This window comes from Heptranchias perlo, chromosome 5, assembly GCF_035084215.1.
Source record: "Heptranchias perlo isolate sHepPer1 chromosome 5, sHepPer1.hap1, whole genome shotgun sequence".
Taxonomy (NCBI): Eukaryota; Metazoa; Chordata; class Chondrichthyes; order Hexanchiformes; family Hexanchidae; genus Heptranchias; species Heptranchias perlo.
Genome location: NC_090329.1, coordinates 58,277,720 through 58,303,950, shown reverse-complemented (window position 1 = coordinate 58,303,950; position 26,231 = coordinate 58,277,720). Strand labels below are relative to the sequence as shown.

General features: G+C 42.0%; 1 protein-coding gene across 1 annotated transcript in view; it reads left to right on the top strand.

Annotated features, from left to right (window-relative positions):
- slc30a2 (solute carrier family 30 member 2) overlaps positions 1-25,704 on the top strand; it is a 69,201-nt gene extending 43,497 nt beyond the window's left edge. Inside the window, exons 4-8 of the mRNA XM_067983775.1 lie at positions 15,273-15,426; positions 17,152-17,368; positions 20,236-20,341; positions 22,971-23,105; positions 25,391-25,704. Coding sequence (XP_067839876.1) covers positions 15,273-15,426; positions 17,152-17,368; positions 20,236-20,341; positions 22,971-23,105; positions 25,391-25,536 — 758 coding nt within the window. The 3' untranslated portion in view covers positions 25,537-25,704. The remainder of the gene's footprint in view (positions 1-15,272; positions 15,427-17,151; positions 17,369-20,235; positions 20,342-22,970; positions 23,106-25,390) is intronic.
- Positions 25,705-26,231: the final 527 nt, after the last annotated feature.

Below are 26,231 nucleotides of genomic sequence, written 5' to 3'. Positions count from 1 at the left end.
TGAGTAAAATCCTTTTGAAGTCTCAAGTTGTTCATTGTTAAAGAAAGTACTGATTTATAAAACAAGCAATCCATTTTCTGTAACTATATCTGTGGCCAAAAATAAAAGGTCACCCACAATTACAATGTCCTCAACCAGAGCTACGTTTAAAAAAAAATAATTGCATTTTGATTCATTTATTATATTATATAGCAAAACTAATTAACAAGGGAGCTTTGAATTTATTTTCTTTTGTATTTTGCACCATAATGACCAGTAGCTCGTCAAAAAACACAAAAACATGGAAGTTAATGGAAAGTGGTTTGATTGATTACAATCCTGAATATTATATTATCTGAAAGTTTGCAAATAAATGAAAGTAAAATTAAAACAATATAATCCAGAAAAGTTATAGAAAAAAAATCTACAAAGTCATTATATAAGGGTAGATTTTCCAAGTTCTTGCCCACGGTGACTGAGTATTGAAAACTAATTGGTTATGTCATCCAGACAGGCCAAAAGATGACTGCTATGGGAAATGGAAACATAGGAGCAGTAAGGGCTGGTTTTCTGAGGTGGGGCCACAATCTGTGATTTTTCAATATGCATTTGCTGCAAGGTACTGTGCAGCAGGTAAGGAACCTGAAAATCTACACGACAGGTTCTGTGAAAACCTTCACAAAATCATCCAATAGTATTAAAAAAAAATCCCTAATGGCACAGGACTGAAGCATTCGTATATCAGATGTGCTAATGTCATTTTCAAAACACATTTTTCATATTTCATGAAAATATTGGGATACCCATTTTACGGGCATAAAACGGGTATAACAAGGCCCAATTTCAGGGACCAATGTTCTGCCCCTCAAGGACACTTGAAAAACGTCCAACCCGAAATTGGATGGGGCCATTTTTCAGGCATCTTGGGCCGCCGCCTACATCATGTTAGGCCACTTGCATATGCTAATGAGGGGCCTACCACCTCTTTTAGGACCCCTGAGAAATTGGGCCGCCCTGATCGGAGCCCACCTCGGAGAGGCAGCCCTTACTGCCCCAATATTTTACTTCCGATAGAAATCGTCTTTAGGCCTATTTGAATGACATAGCCAATTAGTGCTGAATTAGGGTCAGTTTTGCCTATGCCCAGTAGAAACTGGTTTAACCCTGCCCAAACTCATTTCACATGGGGCCTTTCAAGTCAGTTGACAGCGGACACTTTCATCCTATCAGTCTGGTCTGGATTGTAACCCAGATCCCAGAGGTGAAAGGCCAGTGTTGGTCTCCCAGTTAACCAACGTATTACATTCTATTCATAACTGAAGAAAATGTTCATAGTATAAACATTCTAAACTCAAAAACTACCTAACAAACCCTGATTGGCACCAATGCTGGCTTCACTGCAACCAAACTACACAGCAATCTAATGCACCATTAAAGTCATTTTTTTGTAATTTCTTCACTTTATTCATTACCAGATTGATTGTTGATGTATTCTGCCGATACCATACCTTAAGATGATACATGGGGAACTGACCATGATTCCAGTCACTTGTGAATTATCCAGTAAACCCAATTGTGGAATATACATTATTTCCTACTGGTCTCTGTAAAGAACCAACTGTTAATTGTTTGAGTCACAATTATAAGAGACTTCCAACTTGAGGCCAACCAGTAACTACAGTCAACAGGTGTTGGGTTTGCCAGTACTTGTCACAATATACTAAAAACCACTGTAAATGGAAACAGCACACAACATTAAATGCATCTCCAGATTAGATTGTTTCAAATTAAACCTGGATAATCCCGCACTTTATTTATGTTCTAAAATGTCTAAGATGAATAGTTCAATTTAATCTCTTAGGATTTGTAATTAATATTGGCTTAAAGGATGAATGCACCTCTGACTAGGAACATCACGGTGGTCCAATTCCTAGTCTGGGGCAGCAGTAAGCATGTTGCTATTGGTCTAATTGCTATTCAGTAATTCCTGTTGGAAAATGTACAAGTGGATGTTGGAGCAGACTCAGTTGTAATGCTCCCTCAGTTGAATAGCCCACTGACACTCACTGTCAACAACAACTTGCAGTTATATAGCGCCTTTAACATAGGCAAAAACATTCCAAGGCGCTTCACAGGAACGTAATAAGACAAAAATTGACACTGAGATATGAGAACTAAATGCTTAGTCAAAGAGGCAAGTTTTAAGGAGAGTCTTAAAAACTCACACATGAACAATGATCACTTGGTGAGGTACCAGGGGATGTCATCACCTGTGATTCTGTATCCCAGCATGAAGCCCTGAAGAGAAGAGGAGAGAAAATTTGGCTGGGGTGAAAAATAAAAACAGATATGTTTGTTAATAAAATTATACTTACAAACAAATTCCAAATGCTTGGGAGAAATGCTAAAAAGCAGGCAATTCATAGTCCTGAAATTGCTAGCGAATATTTCTTAGCAGTTCAGGTAATCTTATTTAGTAAATCTTAATGAGTTTCTGGTATCCCAGAACATCAGGGCTGAAAATCCACAGGGCCATTTATGCCAGCAGGGCAGGATTTTGACAGCTACTGGCAGAGTTGTTCAGTTACTTTATCTGGGCTGCAGATGCTGGCATAGTCCACCCAGGACTTCCTTAGTGAATTTGAAGTTGGAAACACATAGCTCTTCTTCTCTGGGGCCTATAGACTCATTGTTCAGTGAGGGGGAAATTGCCCTCATCCTCTGATGATGCTATGCTCTCCTTTGCTCTATTCTATTCTTCTCTTCCTCCTCTCCTATCAAGATTGTAATCAGAGGAAGCCCAAAGGGAAACACCTGCTTCTCCATGGTATTCCTTAATGTGGGTGGGGGTCATAAAGGTGCTGATGACCAGAGAGTCACTCACTCTGGCAGTTTGAAGTGCAGCTCATTACCTCGTCATAATAAACCAAGAATTCTCAGAATATGTTGGCAAACCTGAGATATGGACAAATGCTGTCCAGACTGCAGGCACCTTTAAATGGATTACTTCTGCTGGGCAGATCTGCTTATGACAAGGTTATGCCTCTTTTATTATTTTGTAAGTTACACTGATGGGAATGATGTCTAAGAGGGCATAAATGACAGGCATTCTGATGCCCTATGCTGTCCATCTCATTTGCATGTGTGTGTTGGTGAAGGCCCATTTTCTGTTTTTGTTTCAGACTTATAGTATTTTGCTTTTTGTTCATTTCTCGAATAGTTTTGTTCCTGAACATTATTTTACTGACAAACAAAGCCACTGTTTATCACTATTAGAAATAACTGAAAAATCAAATTAATTACTTTTAGCAATATCATTTGGTAAATGAAGGTGCTACATTTGCTTTGGTATTCATGCTCTTCCCCAACGAGGACCTCTCATGTCCATAACATTGTGAGGTGCTCCACCTAGCAGCAGAGCTGAGAATTGACTGCAGTTTCTCATGAACTCGGCAGGTGCTTGAGTATTTAGCAGCCTGTGACCATCTGATTCTGGAACTATAGGGTAAATTGTTATCTTAAAATTAATAGACATAAAATCATGGGGATTCATACCTGAATTCCTGATATGTGCTTCCACACACAAAGCTCTTTGCTGGGAGTGCTAAAGACAAACAGTCACCCCTATCTCTATTGGCACTATAATAGCAGGACAACTTGGACTACAAGCCAGCAGTTTCTGCACTTTTCAAAAGCTCAGTGAAGTGGGACATAATGGCCTGGAACTTCTGGACATGGCCTGTTTACGTGTGATACAAGGGTGGAAAATGGGGCTGGCATACCTCCCGTCAAATACCCACCTCTGAAAATGGCAGCACAAATTTGCCTCTGTCCCAAAGGTGAGGGCACAGATCACTCCATCCACCGCTTGTTCACCCCGCAATGGAATGCGGGGCCACATCTGACCTCACATTTTGCTTCGTCATCACCCCAGCTTATCCTCCTAGATAGAACGCCTGTATGGAAGAGGCGTTTGGGGTTATTTGGCGGCTAAAGCTGACCATGGATTTGGGACTCTCTTCCAGTTTTTTCAGTTTGCGGTGCTGCTCCGCTGCTTTCCACCTCTGCCCATAAGTATTCTTTGAAGAAGGGCAAACATCAGGAGGAGTCATTTATTCAATTTTTGACCTATCCCTTTAAGCAGCTGCAGCAAGTGAAATGATGCTGCTCTATAGGTTATCCTTCCCACAGTGTAATGGACTTCCAACGGTGCATCTATAGGATGTTAAGTGTTTCCCCAGAGAAGACAGGAAAATAGCAGCCAAGTCATCTCAGAGCACCGTCAGAAACCTCCCAGTGATTAAGTCAAGATTGGTATAGGGAAAAAGATATGGGAAGAAATAACATTCCTGTTCTCTTAGACCAGGAATGGTGAAAAAGTCTTTGATATGGGGAGTAAATAAACCTTTTTAAAAAGAGGTTTTTCTCTCCAATTTTGCCCTCCAGTTTTTCCCCTCTCCTTTTCTCCTGAAGGCCCTGACTTTCTCACTGCCATACAGTTCCATGGGCACTGATATGTTCTGGTATCTCACCTAAGTGACAGAGTGAGCCTTTGGCTTAGTGGTAGCATTCCTGCCGGAGTCAGAAGGTGCAGGGTTCGAACCTGGTCCAGACGGTCCCTGGCTCTGAATTCTGGGTTGACATCCAATGAGAATACAGGTGTTGGTGTGTGGCCTATTCCTTCCCACGCCTCATCGTATAGATTTTGGTGGGCCCATAAAACCCTGTATAGCACTAACCATCCTTTCGGCTGGTTAATGATGGTTACGGCCATGGAAGGATCTGTCAGACTGTTGATCAGCCTATGAATCCTTCCACTACTTCACACTATTCTCCAAGAAAAGGGTGTGAAGATGTGAAAACAACCACCCAAGTAGCCCTTGTATCCGCAAATGTACAATTCAAATAGGGGGTACTCGTGCTTGGATCAAGAGCAGAAATCTTAGTGAATGTTCCCTTCCCTAACCCTGAGATCATGTAGCTAACTGTAGCACCCCTACTGCTAATATCTGTGAATATCCAGCTCTTGGTCCGTAGCCCTGTAGGTTACGGCAATTCAGGTGCATTTCCAGGTACTTTTTAAATGAGTTGAGTGTTTCTGCCTCTACTAACCTCTCAGGCAGTGAGTTCCAGACCCCCACCACCCTCTGGGTGAAAAAATTTTCCTCAGCTCCCTTCTAATCCTTCTAACAATTACTTTAAATCTATGCCCCTTGGCCACTGAAACCTCTACTAAGGGAAATAGGTCCTCCCTATCCACTCTATCTAGGCCCCTCATAATTTTATACACCTCAATTAAATCTCCCCTCAGCCTCCTCTGTTCCAAAGAAAACAACCCCAGCCTATCCAATCTATTCTCATAGCTAAAATTCTCCAGCCCTGGCAACATCCTCGTAAATCTCCTCTGTACCCTCTCTAGTGCAATCACATCTTTCCTGTAATGTGGTGACCAGAACTGTACGCAGTACTCAAGCCGTGGCCTAACTGTTATATACAGTTCTAGCATAACCTCCCTGCTCTTATATTCTATGCCTCGACTAATAAAGGGAAGTATCCCATACGTCTTCTTAACCACCTTATCCACCTGTCCTGCTATCTTTAGGGATCTGTGAACACGGTCCCTCTGTTCCTTTTCACCTCTCAATGTCCTCCCATTTTATTGTGTATTCCCTTGCCTTGTTTGCCCTCCCCAAATGCATTACCTCACACTTCTCTGGATTGAATTCTATTTGCCACTTTTCTGCCCACCTGACCAGTCCATTGAAAGCTTCCTGCAGTCTGTAGCTTTCCTCCTCACTATCACCCACACGGCCAATTTTTGTATCATCTGCAAACTTCTTGATCATGCCCCCCACATTCAAGTCCAAATCATTAATATATATCACAAAAAGCAAGGGACCTAGTACTGAGCCTTGTGGAACCCCACTGGAAACAGCCTTCCAGTCACAAAAACACCTGTCGATCACTATCCTTTGCTTCCTACCACTGAGCCAATTTTGGATCCAACTTGCCACTTTCCCTTGGATCCCACGGGCTTTTACTTTTTTGACCATTCTGCCATGTGGGACCTGGTCAAAAACCTTGCTAAAATCCATGTAGACTACATCAAATGCGTTACCCTCATTGACCCACCTTGTTACCGCCTAAAAAAAATTCAATCAAGTTAGTCAGACACTACCTTCCTGTAACAAACCCATGCTGACTGTCCTTGATTCACACGTGCCTGTCTAAATGACAATTTATGCTGTCCCTCAGAATTTATTCCAATAATTTGCCCACCACCGAGGTTAGGCTGGCTGGCCTATAATTACTCGGTCTATCCCTATCTCCCTTTTTAAACAACGGTACAATGTGAGCAGTCCTCCAAATTGTCCGGCACCATGCCTGTAGCCAGGGAGGATTAGAAAATGGTCAGAGCCTCTGCTATTTCCTCCCTTGCTTCTCTTAACAGCCTGGGATACATTTCATCTGGGTCTGGTGATTTATCTACTTTCAAAGATGCTAAACCCCTTAATACTTCCTCTCTCACTATGTTTGTCCCATCCAATATTTCACACTCCTCCTCCTGAACTATAATCTCTGCATCATCCCCCTCGCATTGTTTACTACATTTCAGAGTTTTGTGTCATCTGCAAACTTTGAAATTATACCCTCTTTACCCAAGTCCAGGTCATTAATATATATCAAAAAGAGCAATGGTCCTAATACTGGCCCCTGGGGAACACCACTCTATACTTCCCTCCAGTCTGAAAAACAACCGTTCACCACTACTCTGTGCTTTCTGTCCCTTAGCCAATTTTGTATCCACACTTCCACCGTCCCTTTAATCTCATGGGCTTTAATTTTTCTAACAAGCCTATTATGTGGTACTTTATTAAATGCCTTTTGAAAGTCCACATACAGCATCAACTGCATTACCCTCATCAACCCTCTCCGTCACTTCATCAAAGACCTCAATCATGTTAGTCAAATACGATTTTCCTTAAACAAATCCGTGCTGACTTTCATTTATTAGCCCATACTTTTCCAAGAGCCAATTTATTTTGTCCCGGATTATTGTCTATAAAACTTTCCCCACCACCGATGTTAGGCTGACTGCCCCCCTTTTTTAAACAGGGGTGTACCATTTGCAATCCTCCAGTCCTCCAGCACCATCCCCATATCAAAGGAGGATTGGAAGATTGTGGCCAGAGCTTCCGCAATTTCCACCCTTACTTCCCTCAGTGACCTCGGATGCATCACATCTGGACCGGGTGACTTTTCTACTTTGGTCACGGCCAATCTTTTAAGCACTCCACTTTATCTATTTTTATCCTATACAATATCGCTACTACCTCCTCCTTTACCGCTACATTGGCAGTATCCTCTTCTCTAGTGAAGATGGATGCAAAGTATCATTTCGTGCCTCAGGCATGCTCTCTGCCTCCTTTTTTGTCCCTAATACCACACTTCCTTTGACTACCCCTCTACTATTTACATATTTATAAAACTCTTTTGGGTTCCCTTTTATGTTAGCCACTAATCTATTCTCATACTCTCTCTTTGCCCCTCATATTCTCTTTTTTAGATCTACACTGTACTTTCTGTACTGAAAAATCGCCCCTGTGAAGTGCCTTGGGATGTTTCACTACATTAAAGGCGCTATATAAATGCATGTTGTTGTTGGTTCCCTACTGTATTATGAACCTTACCTTCATCATACGCCTCCTTTTTCTGTTTCATTTTAATCTCTATATCTTTCATGATCCAGGGAGTTCGAGATTTGGATGCCCTTCTTTTCCCCCTCGTGGGAATGTGTCAACTCTGTACCTGAACCAACTCCTTCTTGAAGGCCTCCCATTGTTCAATTACTGTTTTGCCTACCAATTTTTGATTCCAATCCACCTGGGCAAGATTCCTTTTTAACTCACTGAAATTTGCCCTCCTCCAGTTAAGCATTTTCACATTTGATTGTTCCTTGTCCTTTTCCATAACTATTCTAACACTGATGATATTATGATCACTGTTCCCCAAGTGCTCCCCCACTGAAACATGCTCCACCTGCTCCATTTCATTCCCCAGAACTAGGTGCAACACTGTTTCCTTCCTGGTTGGGCTGGAAACACACTCTTCCAGAAAGTCGCAAATACTTTTCAGGAATTCCTCCCCCTCTTTGCCCTTTACACTGTTACTGTCCCAGACTACATTGGAATAATTGAAGTCCCCCATTATCACAACTCTATAGTTCTTGCATCTTTCTGTAATTTGCCTGCGAATGTTCTCCTCCCCACTATTTGGTGGCCTATAGTATATACCAAGTAACGTAATAGCTCCTCTATTGTTCCTTACTTCGAACCAAATAGGTTCTCTGTCTTTGAACCCAAAACTACATCATCCCTTTCCAGTGCTATAATAGTTTCTTTGATCAGTACTGCCACCCATCCCCTCCTTCCTTTCATTCCTGATCTTTCCTGAATACCTGATGGCCAGGAATATTAAGTACCCAATCCTCCCCTTCTTTGAGTCAGGTCTCTGTTATTGCTACTATATCATAGTCCCATGTCACGACTTGTGCCTGCAGCTCACCAACTTTATTTACCACGCTATGTGCATTTACACACATGCACTCCAATCTCATCTTAGACGGCGTCGCATTTACCCCCTGTCAGATCCCTCCTATTTCTGATCTATTCTTTATTCTAGTGCTATTTGTCTCTCCCAGCCCTCGGTGTGCTTTGTTTCTCCTCTTTAACGTTTCCTCCTGGTGCCCATCCCCCAGCCAAATTACTTTAAACCCTCCCCCAGCACTAGTTAACCTCCTCACGACAGTTAAACAACTAACGGGAGGAGGAGGCTCTGTAAACATCCCCATCCTCAATGATGGCGGTGTCCAGCACGTGCGTGCAAAAGACAAGGCTGAAGCGTTTGCAACCATCTTCAGCCAGAAGTGCCGAGTGGATGATCCACCTCGGCCTCCTCCCGATATCCCCACCATCACAGAAGCCAGTCTTCAGCCAATTCGATTCACTCCACATGATATCAAGAAACGGCTGAGTGCACTGGATACAGCAAAGGCTATGGGCCCCGACAACATCCCGGCTGTAGTGCTGAAGACTTGTGCTCCAGAACTAGCTGCGCCTCTAGCCAAGCTGTTCCAGTACAGCTACAACACTGGCATGTACCCGACAATGTGGAAAATTGTCCAGGTACGTCCTGTCCACAAAAAGCAGGACAAATCCAATCCGGCCAATTACCGTCCCATCAGTCTACTCTCAATCATCAGCAAAGTGATGGAAGGTGTCGTCGACAGTGCTATCAAGCGGCACTTATCAATAACCTGCTCACCGATGCTCAGTTTGGGTTCCGCCAGGACCACTCGGCTCCAGACCTCATTACAGCCTTGGTCCAAACATGGACAAAAGAGCTGAATTCCAGAGGTGAGGTGAGAGTGACTGCCCTTGACATCAAGGCAACATTTGACCAAGTGTGACACCAAGGAGCCCTAGTAAAATTGAAGTCAATGGGAATCAGGGGGAAAACTCTCCAGTGGCTGGAGTCATACCTAACACAAAGGAAGATGGTAGTGGTTGTTGGAGGCCAATCATCTCAGCCCCAGGTCATTGCTGCAGGAGTTCCTCAGGGCAGTGTCCTAGGCCCAACCATCTTCAGCTGCTTCATCAATGACCTTCCCTCCATCATAAGGTCAGAAATGGGGATGTTTGCTGATGATTGCACAGTGTTCAGTTCCATTCGCAACCCCTCAAATAATGAAGCAGTCCGAGTCCGCATGCAGCAAGACCTGGACAACATCCAGGCTTGGGCTCATAAGTGGCAAGTAACATTGGTGCCAGACAATGACCATCTCCAACAAGAGAGAGTCTAACCACCTCCGTTTGACATTCAACGGCATTACCATCACAGAATCCCCCATATCCTGGGGGTCACCATTGACCCGAAACTTAACTGGACCAGCCATATAAATACTGTGGTGACAAGAGGAGGTCAGAGGCTGGGTATTCTGTGGCGAGTGACTCACCTCCTGACTCCCCAAAGCCTTTCCACCATCTACAAGGCACAAGTCAGGAGTGTGATGGAATATCTCCACTTGCGTGGATGAGTGCAGCTCCAACAACACTCAAGAAGCTCAACACCATCCAGGACAAAGCAGCCCGCTTGATTGGCACCCCATCCACCACCCTAAACATTCACTCCTTTCACCACCGGCGCACTGTGGCCACAGTGTGTACCATCCACAGGATGCACTGTAGCAACTCGCCAAGGCTTCCTTGACAACACCTCCCAAATCTGCGACCTCTACCACCTAGAAAGACAACAGCAGCAGGCACATGGGAAAACCACCACCTGCACGTTCCCCTCCAAATCACACACCATCCCGACTTGGAAATATATCGCCATTCCTTCATCGTTGCTGTGTTAAAATCCTGGAACTCCCTTCCTAACAGCACTGTGGGAGAACCGTCACCACACGGACTGCAGCGGTTCAAGAAGGCAGCTCACCACCACCTTCTCAAGGGCAATTAGGGATAGGCAATAAATGCCGGCCTCGCCAGTGACGCCCACATCCCATGAACGAATAAAAAAATGAGGACATTGGTCCCATCTCTGTTGAGGTACAACCTGTCCATCTTGAACAGATCCCTCATGCCCCAGGAATCTGAAGTCCTTCCTCCTGCACCATTGCTCCAGCTATGCATTAACCTGTCTTATCCTGCTATTCCTGTACTCACTAGCGTGTGGCACTGGGAGTAATCCGGAGGTTGCTACCTTTGAAGACCTGCATTTTAACTTCCTCCCTAGCTCCTGAAACTCTGACTACAGGACCTCAACCCTTTTCCTTCCGATGTCATTGGCTCCCACATGGACCACGACTTCCAGCTGTTCCCCTTCCCCCCTCAAAATGTTCTGCCCCTCTCAGTGATGTCCTCCACCCTGGCACCAGGGAGGCAACACACCATGTGGGACTCACATTGGCGGATGCAGAAACGCCTGTCTATCCCCGACTATCGAATCCCCGATAACAACTACATTTCTTTTGTCACCCCATGCAGCCAAGTCTCTCACGGTGCCGTGGATTTGCTCCTGACTGCACTCCCCCGAGATGTCATCACCCTCACTGGTATTGAACACTGAATACCGGTTTGTTTTCCAGACACACAAAGTTTTCTGGAGTTCCCACATGGCACAGGCTGTCTTACCATGTTAGCTGACAGTTACTTAAACTGTTTGTTTAGCTTTAGGGCACTTTACTGCTTATCTGACACTAAAACACTAACCACTAAAAAAACACTAATCACTAAACACAATATCCACGAAAAACACTTCCCAATAAACTACTCACACTGACTTACCCTCGGTGCTAAAGGATATTGTGCTCTTAATACTTACGATAAATGATAAATTGAGCAATTAGCTCTAATTCCTTGGCTCCGCTGCTCCTCACTCTGACGCACTTCATGAGTTTTCCCCTCTGTTTGTTTCTCCTCTGGGTTAGGGTCTGGATCTCCCGATAGGCTCTACTGCTGCTGCTGCTCTCGCGCTTGGTTTAAATCTGCCGCTCTGGGTCTCCCGATCTCACTGTATAATACCAATAACAACTGTGTTAACACATTCATATGAAATTCTTCTGCTATTTTAATGAAAGTGGATCAGAAGTCAGGCAGGAGGTGGCAGAAGTTTAGGAATCAGGCCCCTTGTGCTGCTCTGTCTGTGGGGTTTGCTACACAGTTTGAGAATCACTGAGCTAGATAATTTGTAATTAATTTCACGAGCGTTGGTCTTCTCAAAGTCTCAAGTAACTTTATTTGCTGAAAATGCAAATAAACTATATCCACTCGATAGTCCTCACCTACTAGTTTAGCTGCCACATAAATATTCCAGCAGATCAATGAAGCACAATGTATTGCTACTAGATCCATGTTGATTACTCTTTATATATGCTCCTTAAATGAGCATCTGATAGGATGCTACCAAATATTTTCTTCACTACAGTTAACAAGACACTTAGAAATTCAAATATTAAAAGGCAGTTTTTATTAAAGGAATCTTTTAAATGTCTCGTCATTTCTCCTCTCCTGAAGGCATTGACTGATGTGAAGGTTTCTTTAGTACCTCACTCAAATGGCCATCCTGCATCTGTGAACTGCGAGTGCGAGCGAGTTATTCAATCACAGTTGCACTTGGCGTCTGAATACACTCACTTCCTGCAACAATAACAACTTACATTCATATAACACCTTTAACATAGAAAAACATCCCAAGGTATTTCACAAAGGGGTAAGGAAAATGGACCCAAGCCAAAGAAAGAGATATTAGGAGAAGTGACTAAAAGCTTGATCAGAGGTGGGTTTTTAGGAGGGTCTTGCAGCAGACGGAGGTGATGGGGATTTTGGGATACCATTCACTGATATCTAGCAACTCATGGGAAATCTAACCAATTTTTCTCTCCTTGGGAATGCCGAGTCCAATTGTATTGTCTCTCTGCCTGTCTAGCCAAGTAACAACAAATTCAGCTCAGATCAAGGGTTAAACTTGGGAACGTTCTCATTTGTATGACCCAGAATCATCCCAATACCAACTGAGTCATCAGGGCATCCCAATATAATTAGAATTATAGGCCACAATATTCCAGGAGCCAGAGAGGGTGGAGTGTTTGGTATATCACTTGCTGAGAGAGATGGAATTTGGGACAGAATCTGGTTCTGCCAGGATTTCACTCTATGCAAGAGGCATTGTAAATTCCAGTCGGATTAATAGACTAGTCTTCCACTCCTCCCCTTCCAATGTTTAGGAGGGTGTGTGTGAGGGAATTGCCAGGGTATCCCAAGAATTTGCCCATTATGTCCCTGTAAGGTCTCAATGGATATCTCACCAGCTTAGAGCTGGCATAAGTTTTGTTGAGGCTCTGGGGCCTCAAAAAATTTTTTGTGGACAAAAGATCATCGATTCCAGAGGGAATTGATAACCTTTCCAAAATTGGCACTTTGCTCACTTAGGAACATTTTAGGAAATACTGCCCTCTTTCTCTTCGGCCCTCTCTTCCTGGGCCTTCAATGCACCTTTGTGACCAAACCACATAATACTCTATTCAGAATATTACTTCCAGTTCTGGCTACCGAGACACAACAGAGACATTCAACTGCTAGAGGCAGTGCAGAAGCGAGGCACAAGGTCGATTCTGTTGTTAGAGGCATGAGTTATGAGGAAAGACTGGAGAAACCTGGGCTTGCCAGCCTAAAAAGGAAGCGCATGAGGTGATCGTATAGAGGAATACAAGATTGCTATGAAAATGGAAAAGGTAAATCTGGAATATTACTTTAAGTTAAATGAGAGTAGAACAGAAAAGGAGGACTTGCATTTATATAGCGCCTTTCACCACCTCAGGTTGTCCCAAAGTGCTTTACAGCCAATGAAGTACTTTTGAAGTGTAGTCACTGTTGTAAATTCAAACTAGTGAAAGGTAAATTTAGAACATTTTCCTGGGAAGACCCATTTCTAGCAGGTCTTCTGGGCCACTGGTCCTGGTGAGTCCTGGCAGTTTTATATCTGGCTTGCAGCTGACTGCACAAGGCGCACACTTGGGGATCTTGGTGGCACAAACACAATATAAAAGCACCTAAGTCATAGTGAGAGAAAGAATTCACTCTCTTCAAGCCACCAAGCTAAAATTGTAATTTATACAGCTCGAGACTGAGGAGTGGACTGAAAATTCCTCCGCTCATTTGAACTCATTCACAGCTGGAATTTGACTAATGAGGCGATTGCTACAACAATGTGGCAATGAGCTAAATATCTCCTGCTGAGCAATGGTTGTGTTATTGAATATCTATGGCATGCTCACTATCATCAAGGGAGTCAGTACCAGCATCACTATTGTAAATCTAAATGAAACTCATTAACCTCTATAATTTAGAATCACTTCAGGAAAGGTTTTTCTCTGGCCACTATTTGTAGCAAAATCCTAAACCAGAGTATAGGGAATGCATTTACAATAGAAATAGTGACTAGTACAATAAATAATGAGATGATATAAATAGCAAACAAAGGAAATCTTCTCCCTTTTTTGTATCAAATATCTTATTCAGGAGTCATAAAAAAAAATGCTATTATTTTGCATCAAATAATATGTCAACTTAACATTGAACTCTGATGTTCCGTCTCATTTGGTAAAATAAATATTCAATAGGCTTGGAGTAAAACCTATAAAATATGATTATTTGTGATTAGTGAGCTCAGCTAAAACAGGGCTAAGCTGCTAATTTAACTGAAATCTCAGGTGGGTGAAATTGTGTTATGCAATATAATCATGCAAATGTGTTATCTTGTTCGAAGCCATTGTCTTCAATCCACGTCACCGACTCCACCCCTCTCCGGTCTGAGGCTGAACCAAGATTCGCAACCTTGGGTCCTGTTTGATCCTGAGATGAGCTTCCGACCATATATCCGCTCCATCACCAAGACCGCCTACTTCCACCTCCGTAACATCGCCAGTCTCCACCCCTGCTCATCTGCTGCTAAAACCCTCATTTATGCCCTTGTTACTTCTAGACTTGACTATTCCAATACTCTCCTGGCTGGCCTCCCATCTTCCACCCTCGATAAACTTGAGTTCATCCAAAACTCTGCTGCCCGTATCCTAACTTGCACTAAGTCCTGTTCTCCCATCACTCCTGTGCTCGCTGACCTACATTGGCTCCCGGTCCAGGAACGCCTCGATTTTAAAATTCTCATCCTTGTTTTCAAATCCCTCCATGGCCTTGCCCTTCCCTGTCTCTGTAACTTTCTCCAGCCCTACAACCATCTGAGGTCTCTGCGCTCTTCCAATTCCTGCCTCTTGCACATCCCTGATTTTAATCACTTCAACATTGGCAGCCTTGCCTTCAGCTGCCAAGGTCCCAAGTTCTGGAATTTCCTCCCTAAACCTCTTCGCCTCTCTCTCCTCCTTTAAGACGCTCCTTAAAACCTACCTCTTTGACCAAGCTTTTGGTCACTTGTCTTAATATCTCCTTAGGTGGCTCGGTGCCAAATTTTGTTTGATGATTGCTCCTATGAAGCGTCTTGGGACATTTTACTACATTAAAGTCGCTATATAACGCAAGTTCTTGTTGTATGAAATTCCTCTGTCTCCGATTTTAAAGCTGTTAACCTAATTAAAACGAGCAGAGATAGATCTGATTGTCACTTAATGCATATAATGCCAATTTTTGGCTGGGAATCTGATAGTGGAAACAACAGGGATCTGTACTATCATAACAGGACTGCTTTGCTCAAATGTCTGTTTTTTTGCTTTGTGTCAGAGATTCTGGGAGCTCTTCTTTCTGTGCTGTCAATCTGGGTGGTGACGGCGGTGTTGGTCTACCTTGCTATCCAGCGACTGATCAGCAAAGACTTTGAGATTGAAGGCCATGTTATGCTTATAACATCTGGGTGCGCAGTAGGAGTCAATATCATGTAAGCAATGTTAATGAATATTTGAGCATTTAATCACATGAAGAATAATTGATTTCAGAACTCCCCCCAAAAATTGCATAAAACCTTTTACCAATAGAAATGTAGACTATAATCTAAATTGATGATGGTGAAATTGAATGGCTCTGTTTTTTCATAAACCTGTTTTTACATTGAATCTTTCCTTCTCCTGTTTTGTAAAATTAACACATCATGAGTGTGGCTTTTTAAAAACATAAGAAGCAGCTGCAGTTAAACACTGACTAAGAAAATAAGAAGTTGCTGATTCATATTGGGACACAGGTCCATAGGTGCTCTAGACCTCCAGTACTTCACCCTTCACATGTCAACCTAAACAGTGGGTGCTGGGACATTATTTCAAAAAGGTGGAAATCATAGTCAAGCCTGAACCACTCTCACCTGACATCCACCTGTGCACATTTCTGCAGGGGCCACTGGATGGGAATCAGGAATTGGAACCCTGGCTTATTTTCTTTTCCTCTCATCTGAAGGGCTACGGCCAGTTTTAGTGTTTTTACTGAGATTAGCTAACCTTACACAGATCAGGGTCAAACCCAGGACCTTCATGTGCTGTGAGGCTCAGTGCCACACTACTTCATGTAATTCCCAATGAGGCATAAAAGGTAAACTTTAAAAGCAATCTCCTTCTGAAAATGATTTGTCACTTTGGATCCTCATCTAGGTCTGATTACAACACGCTCCACAATTGTCTGGTAGGAAGCAGGCTGCGAGTGTTTTGATGTTGGTTACCCAGAAAACATCAACTAACAGGCATTACTCATCCCTTATCCATGGCCTGTCTTTATTTTCTCAGCATAACTGCTTATATTTTCTGAATGGCTTTTAAGAACATGTAAGCCCTCAAAATCCATGCCTGTTCCAGCATACTTCCACTGTAACTTCAGCAGGAGTATGCTGCAATGGCCAGAAAGTAGGCCAGGCCCAGTGACACGTGAAATGTAGCACAAGGCTTTGCTTCCCACAGTCATTACTTTGAGTGCCAAACTCTAAATGAGGGCTGAGGAGTTCAAGAATAATTCTTACTGTATTATAAACCATAACTATAATAGTCAGTTCAAAGTTACAAACTATCGTCTGTGCTTTTTTTCTTATCTGGGAAGCAGCTGACTGAGGTATGCTCCCCATCAGTTTCTCTAAATCAAAGATTAGTAACAAATTAGCAGCTTTGTGCAACATTACAGGGTGCTTTCATAACTGTCACCAATTACTGGAATATTTAATAACAATATTCCTGTTTAAATGAGATTTTTCCCTCCTAATAAATTATTTAAGACTGCAAGTGGGGTACGCATTTGAGAATGACAATGTTTAACGTGAGTTTTATTAGCAGTAAAATACAGACAAGTGTCATAAAAGAGATTCAACAGTATAAATGAAATATAAATTATATAGAAAAGCTAGCTCCATGGATTGAATATTCAAACAAAGAATGTGTCAAATAGATGAATGTCACTAGGATAGCTCAAAGTGCAACAGAATCACAAAATATATCACTGATAGGCTAGTGTCTACATCATAATATAATGGCCCTTGAATTTGACCAAACGTTTTTGGCAGGTTACATCATTGACATTATTTGTGGGAAATAAAAGCTTCAAGTGCTGAAATAGCTCAAAATTCAATACACCAAAGTCCTTGAAAATAAAAGAATTTGATAAGATTTCTTAAAGATTTTTTGTGTTGCAGAATGGCTGTCATACTCCATCAATCAAACCCTTTCCACAGCCACAGCCACCGCCGTGCAGTTGGTTACGAGGAGTTGGAAAACAGCACAGTCGATGCAAACTCTTCCCAACCAAACCATCTGGGCAACACCAGCGTGAGAGCGGCCTTCATACACGTCATTGGAGATTTGTTTCAGAGCATCGGAGTGTTTGTGGCAGCAACTGTCATCTTCTTTAAGGTTCCTGCAGTGTTATAATGACTATTTATATTGTATATTAATTATATGAGTTTATTTCAGTGAGGTAAATCTAACATTCACAGTGAGAAAATATCACAAAAAATATTGTCGGATGTAGTTTAAAACACTTAGGGATTGCAATTACTTTGTGATCTCTTTTTAGTGCACTAGTGAATGCAGTCACATCAAATTCCTGTGCATTATTTTAATAGTCATTAACCCATTTATTTTAAACGGGTTAATGACTTTACTGAGCTAGCACACAAGAATTTGAAGTGATCGTCTTAACCATTGCTCTAAAAATAGAGCACAAAGGAATTACAACTTTCTTTTTAATTCTTTCAAAGCTGAATTCCTCTGGAAAATAACATTTGTACATTAATTTTTTTTTAAATGGTGAGAGACTAGGAGCTGTGGAGGAGCAAAGGGATTTAGGTGTTCATGCATACAAATCACTAAAAGCTAGTGCACAGGTACAGAACACAATCAAAAGGGATAATGGATTGTTGGTCTTTATCTCAGGGGGCTGGAATTTAAAAGTGAGGAAGTTATGATTCAGTTGTTCAGAGCCTTGGTCAGACCCTATCTCGAGTACTGGGTTAAGTTTTGGGCACAGAACCTCAGGAAATATATATTGGCCTTGGAGGGGGTACAGCGCAGATTCACCAGAATGATACCAGGGCTTAAACTATGAGGATAGGGTGCATAAACTTGGCTTGTATTCCCTTGAGTTTTGAAGGTAAAAGGGTGATCTGATCAGGGTGTTTAAAACGATAAAGGGATTCAATAGAGTGGATACAGAGAAACTATTTCCTCTGGTGGGAGAATCCAGAACAAGAGGGCATAACCTTAAAATTAAAGCTAGGCCATTTAAGAGTGAAATCAAGAAGCACTTTTTTTAAAAACACAAAAGGGTAACTTCTGAGAAGGTATCTGATACTTCAACTGAGCTGAAATTCCACTGAACACTTTCTTTAGCATACTATTTAACACACTTGTATAAAATTCCTTTGTGGATTATTTTAACAGTCATTAACCCTTTACAATAATTATAGCCCCCTGGAATATAGTCCCATTGCTTTCTAGTGGCCAGGCTGTTAAACCAGTTAGACAGCAGCCTGAAGCTACCGGAAATCCAGGAACTCATAGGGTGGGTGCTTTTTTTAAAAACAGAATGATCAATTCTTTTAATGACCTATAAAATTTGGAGGTCTGTGGGGTGGAACATATCCCATGTTCACAGGAATTATTTCCTGTTAAGAAATGAGAAAATATTTTAATTAAATTGATAATTCCCTCACACATAAAGTGGTGCTCATTCATGAAACAAAATAACGACACTGTCTAACAGCCAATATCATACTCTGCAGATCATGTTTGAATAAGTAAATTTACATTAAAAAGAAAGCAATTGTTAAACCATTTAAATATACTGCCTGTGTCAGCCTGATTCAGTTGGCACTCCGACATCTTTGAACCCCACACGAGGTATGCGGCTTAGCTATCACTCCAGTGCAGTACTGAGGGAATTCTGTCTTTCAGATGAGATTTTAAACCAAAGTCCTGCCTACCTGTTCAGGTGGATGTTAAAGATCCCATTGCACCAGTTGAAGGAGGACAGCAAGTTTTCCCAGTGCCAAAAAATCAGAAGATAAATCCAGATGAGGAAGTCTATTCCATCAATAGGGAATATCAAAATCTGATGAGGGGGAAAGGCTAAGGACCCTGAAACTTGAACAAGTGATAATGAGAAATCCAGCAGGAAGGGAAATCCAACAGACAAGGGAAAAACGCAAATTGCTTTAGTCAGCGGCGGAACTATGTTTGGCCAACTTGATTTGGCAGGAAAGGGACCGAGTTGGGAACTGGGGAATGCCCACTTATCTAGTCCAAAGGCTGAGCCGGGAACTGCACAGACTTGCAGACTGAATGTGGAGGCCGAAAACAGGTGGCAGTGGTTCATGGGAGCAAAATGGAGGTGGTCCTCCAAAACTGCGTTGTCTGATCTCAAAATGATTGGGTGGGGTGGATTATGAACGCTGGCAAAGGCTTTAGTCTTCATTAAAAGCAGATGAAAACCCCGTTAGTGGAGATACTTGTAAACTAAAAGGGAAGGACCTGGGTGAGAGAGGAGAATATCCAGACTTCTATCATATCCTGGAGCATTTTACGATTGGTAAGAAATGATGAATTCACTATTTCATTCTCTTCTTCGGAGAAGTAACTGAAGCACGTGCCATCTGACACACGTGGCCTTATGCACGACTAGACTCACACTTAGAATCAATCACGATGAATTGCTATTGTGCTGTAAAAAGAATTAACAAAACCTGGCTCAGAAAATTTATCCAGTGAATCTCTGAGCCAATTAGACCAGGAAAGTCTTAGATTTGATCCCTGATCTGTGATGAGTTATATGACCTCTGCTGGGTGAGGAAGGGGAAAATCAGGCAGATTCTCACTCCTGATCGCTGTTTAGTGACCCCTGTTGGAACGACTCGTGTAGACATCGTGTGACAACATGATTAGCCTGAGCTATGATGTCCCCTGTGGTCAATTAGCCCACCAACATTCACTGTCAAGGGTCATACATGTGAATAATGAACACGTGAGTAAGGCTATCTAAGGGAATTCAGCATCCATAGAACTGTACCCCAGTAAGGAGGCTATGCCTTTGGGAGAGGTGGAGAGAAAATTAATCTTATAATCCATTTTATTATTTCACATGGAACTGAAGACCAATGAGTCTGTAGTTGCCTTTGTCTAAGACGAATGGGTCTGTAGTTGCCTTTGTCTATATTATCATCCTTTTTGAATATGAGCACCACGTTAACCTGTTTCATTTATTGTTTCTTTTTCAATTACAGCCTGCTTATAAAATCGCTGATCCTATCTCTACATTCTTTTTCTCCATTTTTGTCCTGGGTACCACCATTACTATTTTAAAAGATGTCTTCCGTGTACTTATGGAAGGTAGGACAGATTTTATTGCAATTTTTTTTTGAAAAATACAATCCATACATTTTCAATAATCTGCTTGGGGGGAAATGTGACAAATCTGCAGTATATATACTATCAATGTTTACATAAATTTTAAAAAATGCAATTGTCATTTGTGTGCACTTCATAGAACGACATGTATAAAATAATACTAACTGATTAAAAGCGACTGTTGGTAAGGATCAAAATACCAGATAGACGGCTATGAGGAGACATCTTATTCAAACCTAAATATAGATTTATGACAGTAAAAGTAAATCTACCTATTAGTTCTGAGAGTAAAAACACCAGGTGAATATACTTTTAAATTAACTTGTTTTAATGCTCATTATGATACTAAATTGTAAGACAAAAAAAAACAGATTTAAGGTTTAAAACAACCTTACATACAGCATTAATCAACAGCTCCTGCTAGCTGACAGACTCCATCCTGCATATTGACTGGTATCTCTATTCCAGTTCTGACTGGTTCTGCTGAACTGTTACATTAAGTATATAATGGATGCATTTGTGGGAAATATCGCGTCCTCTAGTGTACAGCTACACAGGAGGTGGCCGAGGCACGCAGGCACGAACTGTGCAACATAATACTTTTCTCCCGGGACGCCAGCAGCGGCGACAGGGAGATGGATCGGCAAATCCGGGAGACTCCCGGGCAATCCAGGAGGGTTGAAAACCCTACACAGTGCTAACACTCCCCACAGTTCAGACAACGCACAGTGCTAACACTCCCCACAGTTCAGACAACGCACAGTGCTAACACTCCCCACAGTTCAGACAACGCACAGTGCTAACACTCCCCACAGTTCAGACAACGTACAGTGCTAACACTCCCCACAGTTCAGACAACGCACAGTGCTAACACTCCCCACAGTTCAGACAACGCACAGTGATAACCACGCCCCAAGTGCTAGTATTGGGGGTGGTAGTGCACAGTAACAACAGTGCTAATACTAATGCAGAGATGCCTACAGAAAGCACGTTTCTAGTCTGCTAACTGGAACAGGGGAGCCTGGTTTCTTATTTCTCTTCTTTTCAAGGAAGGAGCTGAGTGAGGTTATGCTGAATTGTGTTAGATTTGCCCCAACTATCACTGATCAATGTGGGCCCACTGCTGTGTTGAAAGAATAGCTAAACTGGAAGTGGCTGCACAGTGTTGCTGATCACTCTGTAAAGTAACGCATCTGAATGCTCATACCCAAACAGATATGAAACACTGACATTTATTGAAGTAAGGGAATGCCTATAAATGCTCATACTATATCCTTACAATGTGCAAATGCTGGTCAAGATTGTGAAGAATAGTAAAATCCTAATTATAAATAGTTGATAAATTAAAGGCTTTGTTATCGTGAGCATATTATTGTGTCCTACTGAGTAACCTGCTGGTGTCAGAAATTGTATTTACTTTGCTATGATTTTAGAAAGCAATGGCTTTTTGGATTTCTTTTGTTTGGGAAATGGCTGTAGGAAATTTCTTTGCATCTCTTCCTATTTTGAACAATTATGAGATTTGTTAGGTATAAAAATTATTTTGTAAACACCAATAGATAGAAGTATTTGTATTAGATCTCTTGGTCTACAACATAAAATACTGCAAACTCTCTAGGCACTGATTTAGAAAAGCATGGGGAAAATAGCATTACTGAAGACGTGAGAAATCCCAGGTTAATTTATCTACAATTTCTGTCTCCAATAACTAAGCTTACCCAGATACAAACAATAACAGCCCTGAGACATGAGGGAAATGGGCATTGGGGAAGAAGGTTTTAAAAGCTTTAAAACTTAACTAAGGAAATTATATAACTTCAAAGCTGATGTGGAACGAAGGCTACAGTTACACTGGACTGCTGGTCTGAGACCAGTAAACGTGGAGTGAGAAATATGCCTAGCGTGGCCCGTTTTATATTGTGACTGTGAACTGCACTCTTGCCTGCTCAGTGAGAGCTCTGTGCACTCCTCAAATAGCAATTTATTAATGTTGTGAGAACATGGCAAGGACCATCCACACACTCAATGAAAAAGACTCTGCAATTAGTTTATAAAGTGTCCAGGCTTCACACTGCACTGGAGTTATAGTCCACACAGTGCCAAGCCCAAACAGTACGAGACAGTATCCCTGAATGGGTGTCACACCACTTAGCTTTAGTCGATCTAGAATCAGGTAATGAATAACTCGAGCTATGCTGCCACTTAGTGTCAGTGGGCAACTGAAAAGGCTTTGTATTGTCACTAAAGCGCAGGATAACTGCAGCCTTATTAACAATTGAAATTTAATGAGATACTAAGAACAGATCCATTTTTTTGTCACTTTTTTATTTTTCTCTGACAGAGGATGGGCTCAGTGCCCGGTTTCAGTGCCTCAGTTAATGTTGCTTCTCCAGCTCACTACAATTTTCCTCCAACCTGCCAGGGAACACATCAGTGGATTCCCTCAGATATCTCTTGGAAACACATCATATAGAGAATAATGGATATGAAGATACTTCTTTCCAATCCTGATCCCTTATGCGCACCTCTTTAATTAAAGTCTCAAGCAGTTTTCATTATCCTTGTTTCTTTAAAATATATGAATGAAACAAATCCTACTGTTCCTACTTAGGTACCCCAAAAGGAATGGACTTCAATTCAGTGAAGGAAGTTCTTCTTTCTATTAAAGGAGTGAAAGCCCTGCATTGCCTCCAGCTCTGGGCTCTGACATTAAACCAGCCTGTGCTTTCTGTTCACATTGCCATTGGTGAGTGATGCTGTAATCACACTTTGTCACTACCATTTAATTTTATCTTCCAATTTAGATATGAAACATTTGTCAGTGTGTAACCCTTCAAGTGTTTATTGTGGCAATCATTACTACTGTTACTTGTTTTTCTGTCAACACTGGTTTGGGATGTGATGCAACTTCAGATCAGCAGAGATAAAGGATGTGTGTAAGTGCAAATGCTCCCAAAATGAGGTTGTGATAAATGGGAAATGCCAGGTCTCCCGGGGACTGGGTGTAAGGCAGCAGTCTAACTGAAGATTTCTCTCAATGGGTGGGTGAATTTTTAAAAACGATATGAGATGATCACAGAATCATAGAATGATACAGCACAGAAGGAAGCCATTCGGCCCATTGTGCCTGTGCCAGCTCTTTGAAAGAGCTATCCAATTAGTCCCACTCCTCTGTTCTTTCCCCATAGCCCTGCAATTTTTTTCTTTTCAAGTATATATCCAATTCCCCTTTGAAAGTTACTATTGAATCTGCTTTCATCATCCTTTCAGGCAGTGCATTCCAGATCATAAAAACTTGCTGCGTAAAACAAATTTTCCTCATCTCCCCTCTGGTTGTTTAGCCAATTGCCTTAAATCTAAATCCTCTGGATACCGACCCTCCTGCCAGTGAAAACAGTTTCTCTTTATTTATACTAGTTAAACCCATCATTATTTTGAACATCTCTATTAAATCTCCCCTTCACCTTCTCAGCTCTAAGGAGAACAATCGTAGCTTCTCTAGTCTCTCAAAATTACTGAAGTCTCTCATCCCTGGTAACATTCATGGTGTTGGCCTGAGATTTCTAACATAGACTATTATTTATCAAGGATGACTAAAAACAGCACACACTTCTTCTCTGCAATTCTGCCAACCATTTTCAGCGCCATGGTAGCTGATTTTGGCTCTGTCAAGTTTTAGTTAAAGTTCCTTCAGTTACAGGTTCAAGATTAAATTTATTGGTTATTTTTGAGAGGTATATTATTTGGCATCGAAAATACTATCCATACACTAATCCCTTTAAGCAGATTAGTATCACTTAGCAATTCTTTGGCTGCAGTTATGTCCGTCTCAAAACAACAGAAGTTACTTACCTTATTAGTCAATAAGGAATAAATAGCTATTTGAGGATCATCTCTTTAAAATAGAGTGAGGTAGTAGAGCTTGGAGAGGAAACCAGAGAAATCTGCAGCTTAAAAAAGTACCCTTTGTCGTCCAGTACTTCCCCGGAGCGGAGAAACTACGCCATGTTCTCCGCAGCCTTCAACATGTCATCAATGAGGACAAACACCTCGCTATGGCCATCCCCACACCTCCACTACTCGCCTTTAAACAGCCACCCAACCTCAAACAGACCATCGTTCGCAGCAAACTACCTAGCTTTCAAGAGAACAGCGTCCACGACGCCACACAACCCTGCCACGGTAACCTCTGCAAGACATGCCAGATCATCGACACAGATACCACCATCACACGAGATGACACGAGATGACACCACCCACCAGGTGCATGGTTCATACTCCTGTGACTCAGCCAACGTTGTCTACCTCATACGTTGCAGGAAAGGATGCCCCAGAGCATGGTACATTGGCGAGACCATGCAGACGCTGCGACAACGGATGAACGGACACCGCGCAACAATCGCCAAACAGGAGGGTTCCCTCCCAGTCGGGGAACACTTCAGCAGTCATGGACATTCATCCACCGACCTTCGGGTAAGCGTACTCCAAGGCGGCCTTCGAGACACACGACAACGCAAAATCGTCGAGCAGAAATTGATAGCCAAGTTCCGCACCCATGAGGACGGCCTCAACCGGGATCTTGGGTTCATGTCACGCTACACGTTACCCCACCAGCGAACAAATGTTATCTGTTTTTAATATAATGGGTCATTTGCTGGCTCTCTCTGCCTTCCGGATGTTTCTGCCTCTCTCTGTGTTTTTTTTTCTCTGTTTTTTTTTCCCTGTTTGTTTTTTTATTGAATGTGTATTCGAGGTTCTGCAGGTAACACCTCTCTGTCTGAACACGGTGATTGCCTTGGCAACGGGCAGTTGCAGGGGCAGTCTGTAAACACCATTTATTATTGTTCAATATGTATAAATGCGTAGGCTTCAAGGAGATCTTGAAACATTTGCCTGAGGAAGGAGAAAATCTCCGAAAGCTTGTGAATTTAAAATAAAATTGCTGGACTATAACTTGGTGTTGTAAAATTGTTTACAATTAAAAAAAAACTGACCATTGTCTTTCTGATAATTGTACTCTTGCTATTACAGAGGAGAATGCAGATGCTCAAACTGTGTTGAAGGAAGCCACAGAAATCCTTCGAAGCAAGTTTACCTTCCACACCACAACAATTCAAGTGGAAAAATTCTCAGAGGACATGTTAGACTGCACCCAGTGTCAAGACCCAAAAGACTGAGATTTCTTTCAAATTCAAGATCCCAGGAGGTGCCATTTGTTGTTGTGTTGTACATTTGTCTCTGTATTTTACATGATTTCCAAAAACCTTTTACAGCTTTCAAGTGCATTGGAATACACAATTTAAGTACAAGTCTCAATTTCCCTCCGCAAAGCAAAAACTCAACAGAAGGAACAAAAAGGACATGTCAAATTATTCCAGAGTGAGTAGAAACTCTGCTGTGCAAATAGCCAAACTAATATTGCTTTTGATATTTCTGGGGCAGGGGTCAATAGTGAATTGAGTGCAGGTTCAACAACCCTTAGCAAGTAATTTTATGTTAGTTATTAGGCACAACTTAGGGATCCAAGATCTAAAAATTAGTTACCTAAACACAAGAAGCATATCCAAGACAAAAGAACTCAAAGGATTCCTGTTTAGCACATTATTTGGCAGACTTGGTTGAATCAGCTATTCTGGGGTGTGACGTTTGGCGTATCCAATTGCATCAACAGGTTTACGTATTAGTTTATTTTGGACAAACTGTTGTAAACTTAGAGTATTAGTGGTGATAATCCAAATAACGTTACTAAAGTTTTAAATATGTATTGGGGTAGAGGTTTGTTCACGCTGCTCAGCCAGTGTGAACTAGGCACAGGGAATGATTGAAGTTGGGCCTCGAGCATCATGTGAATAATTGGGGCGAGCTGCTGGTG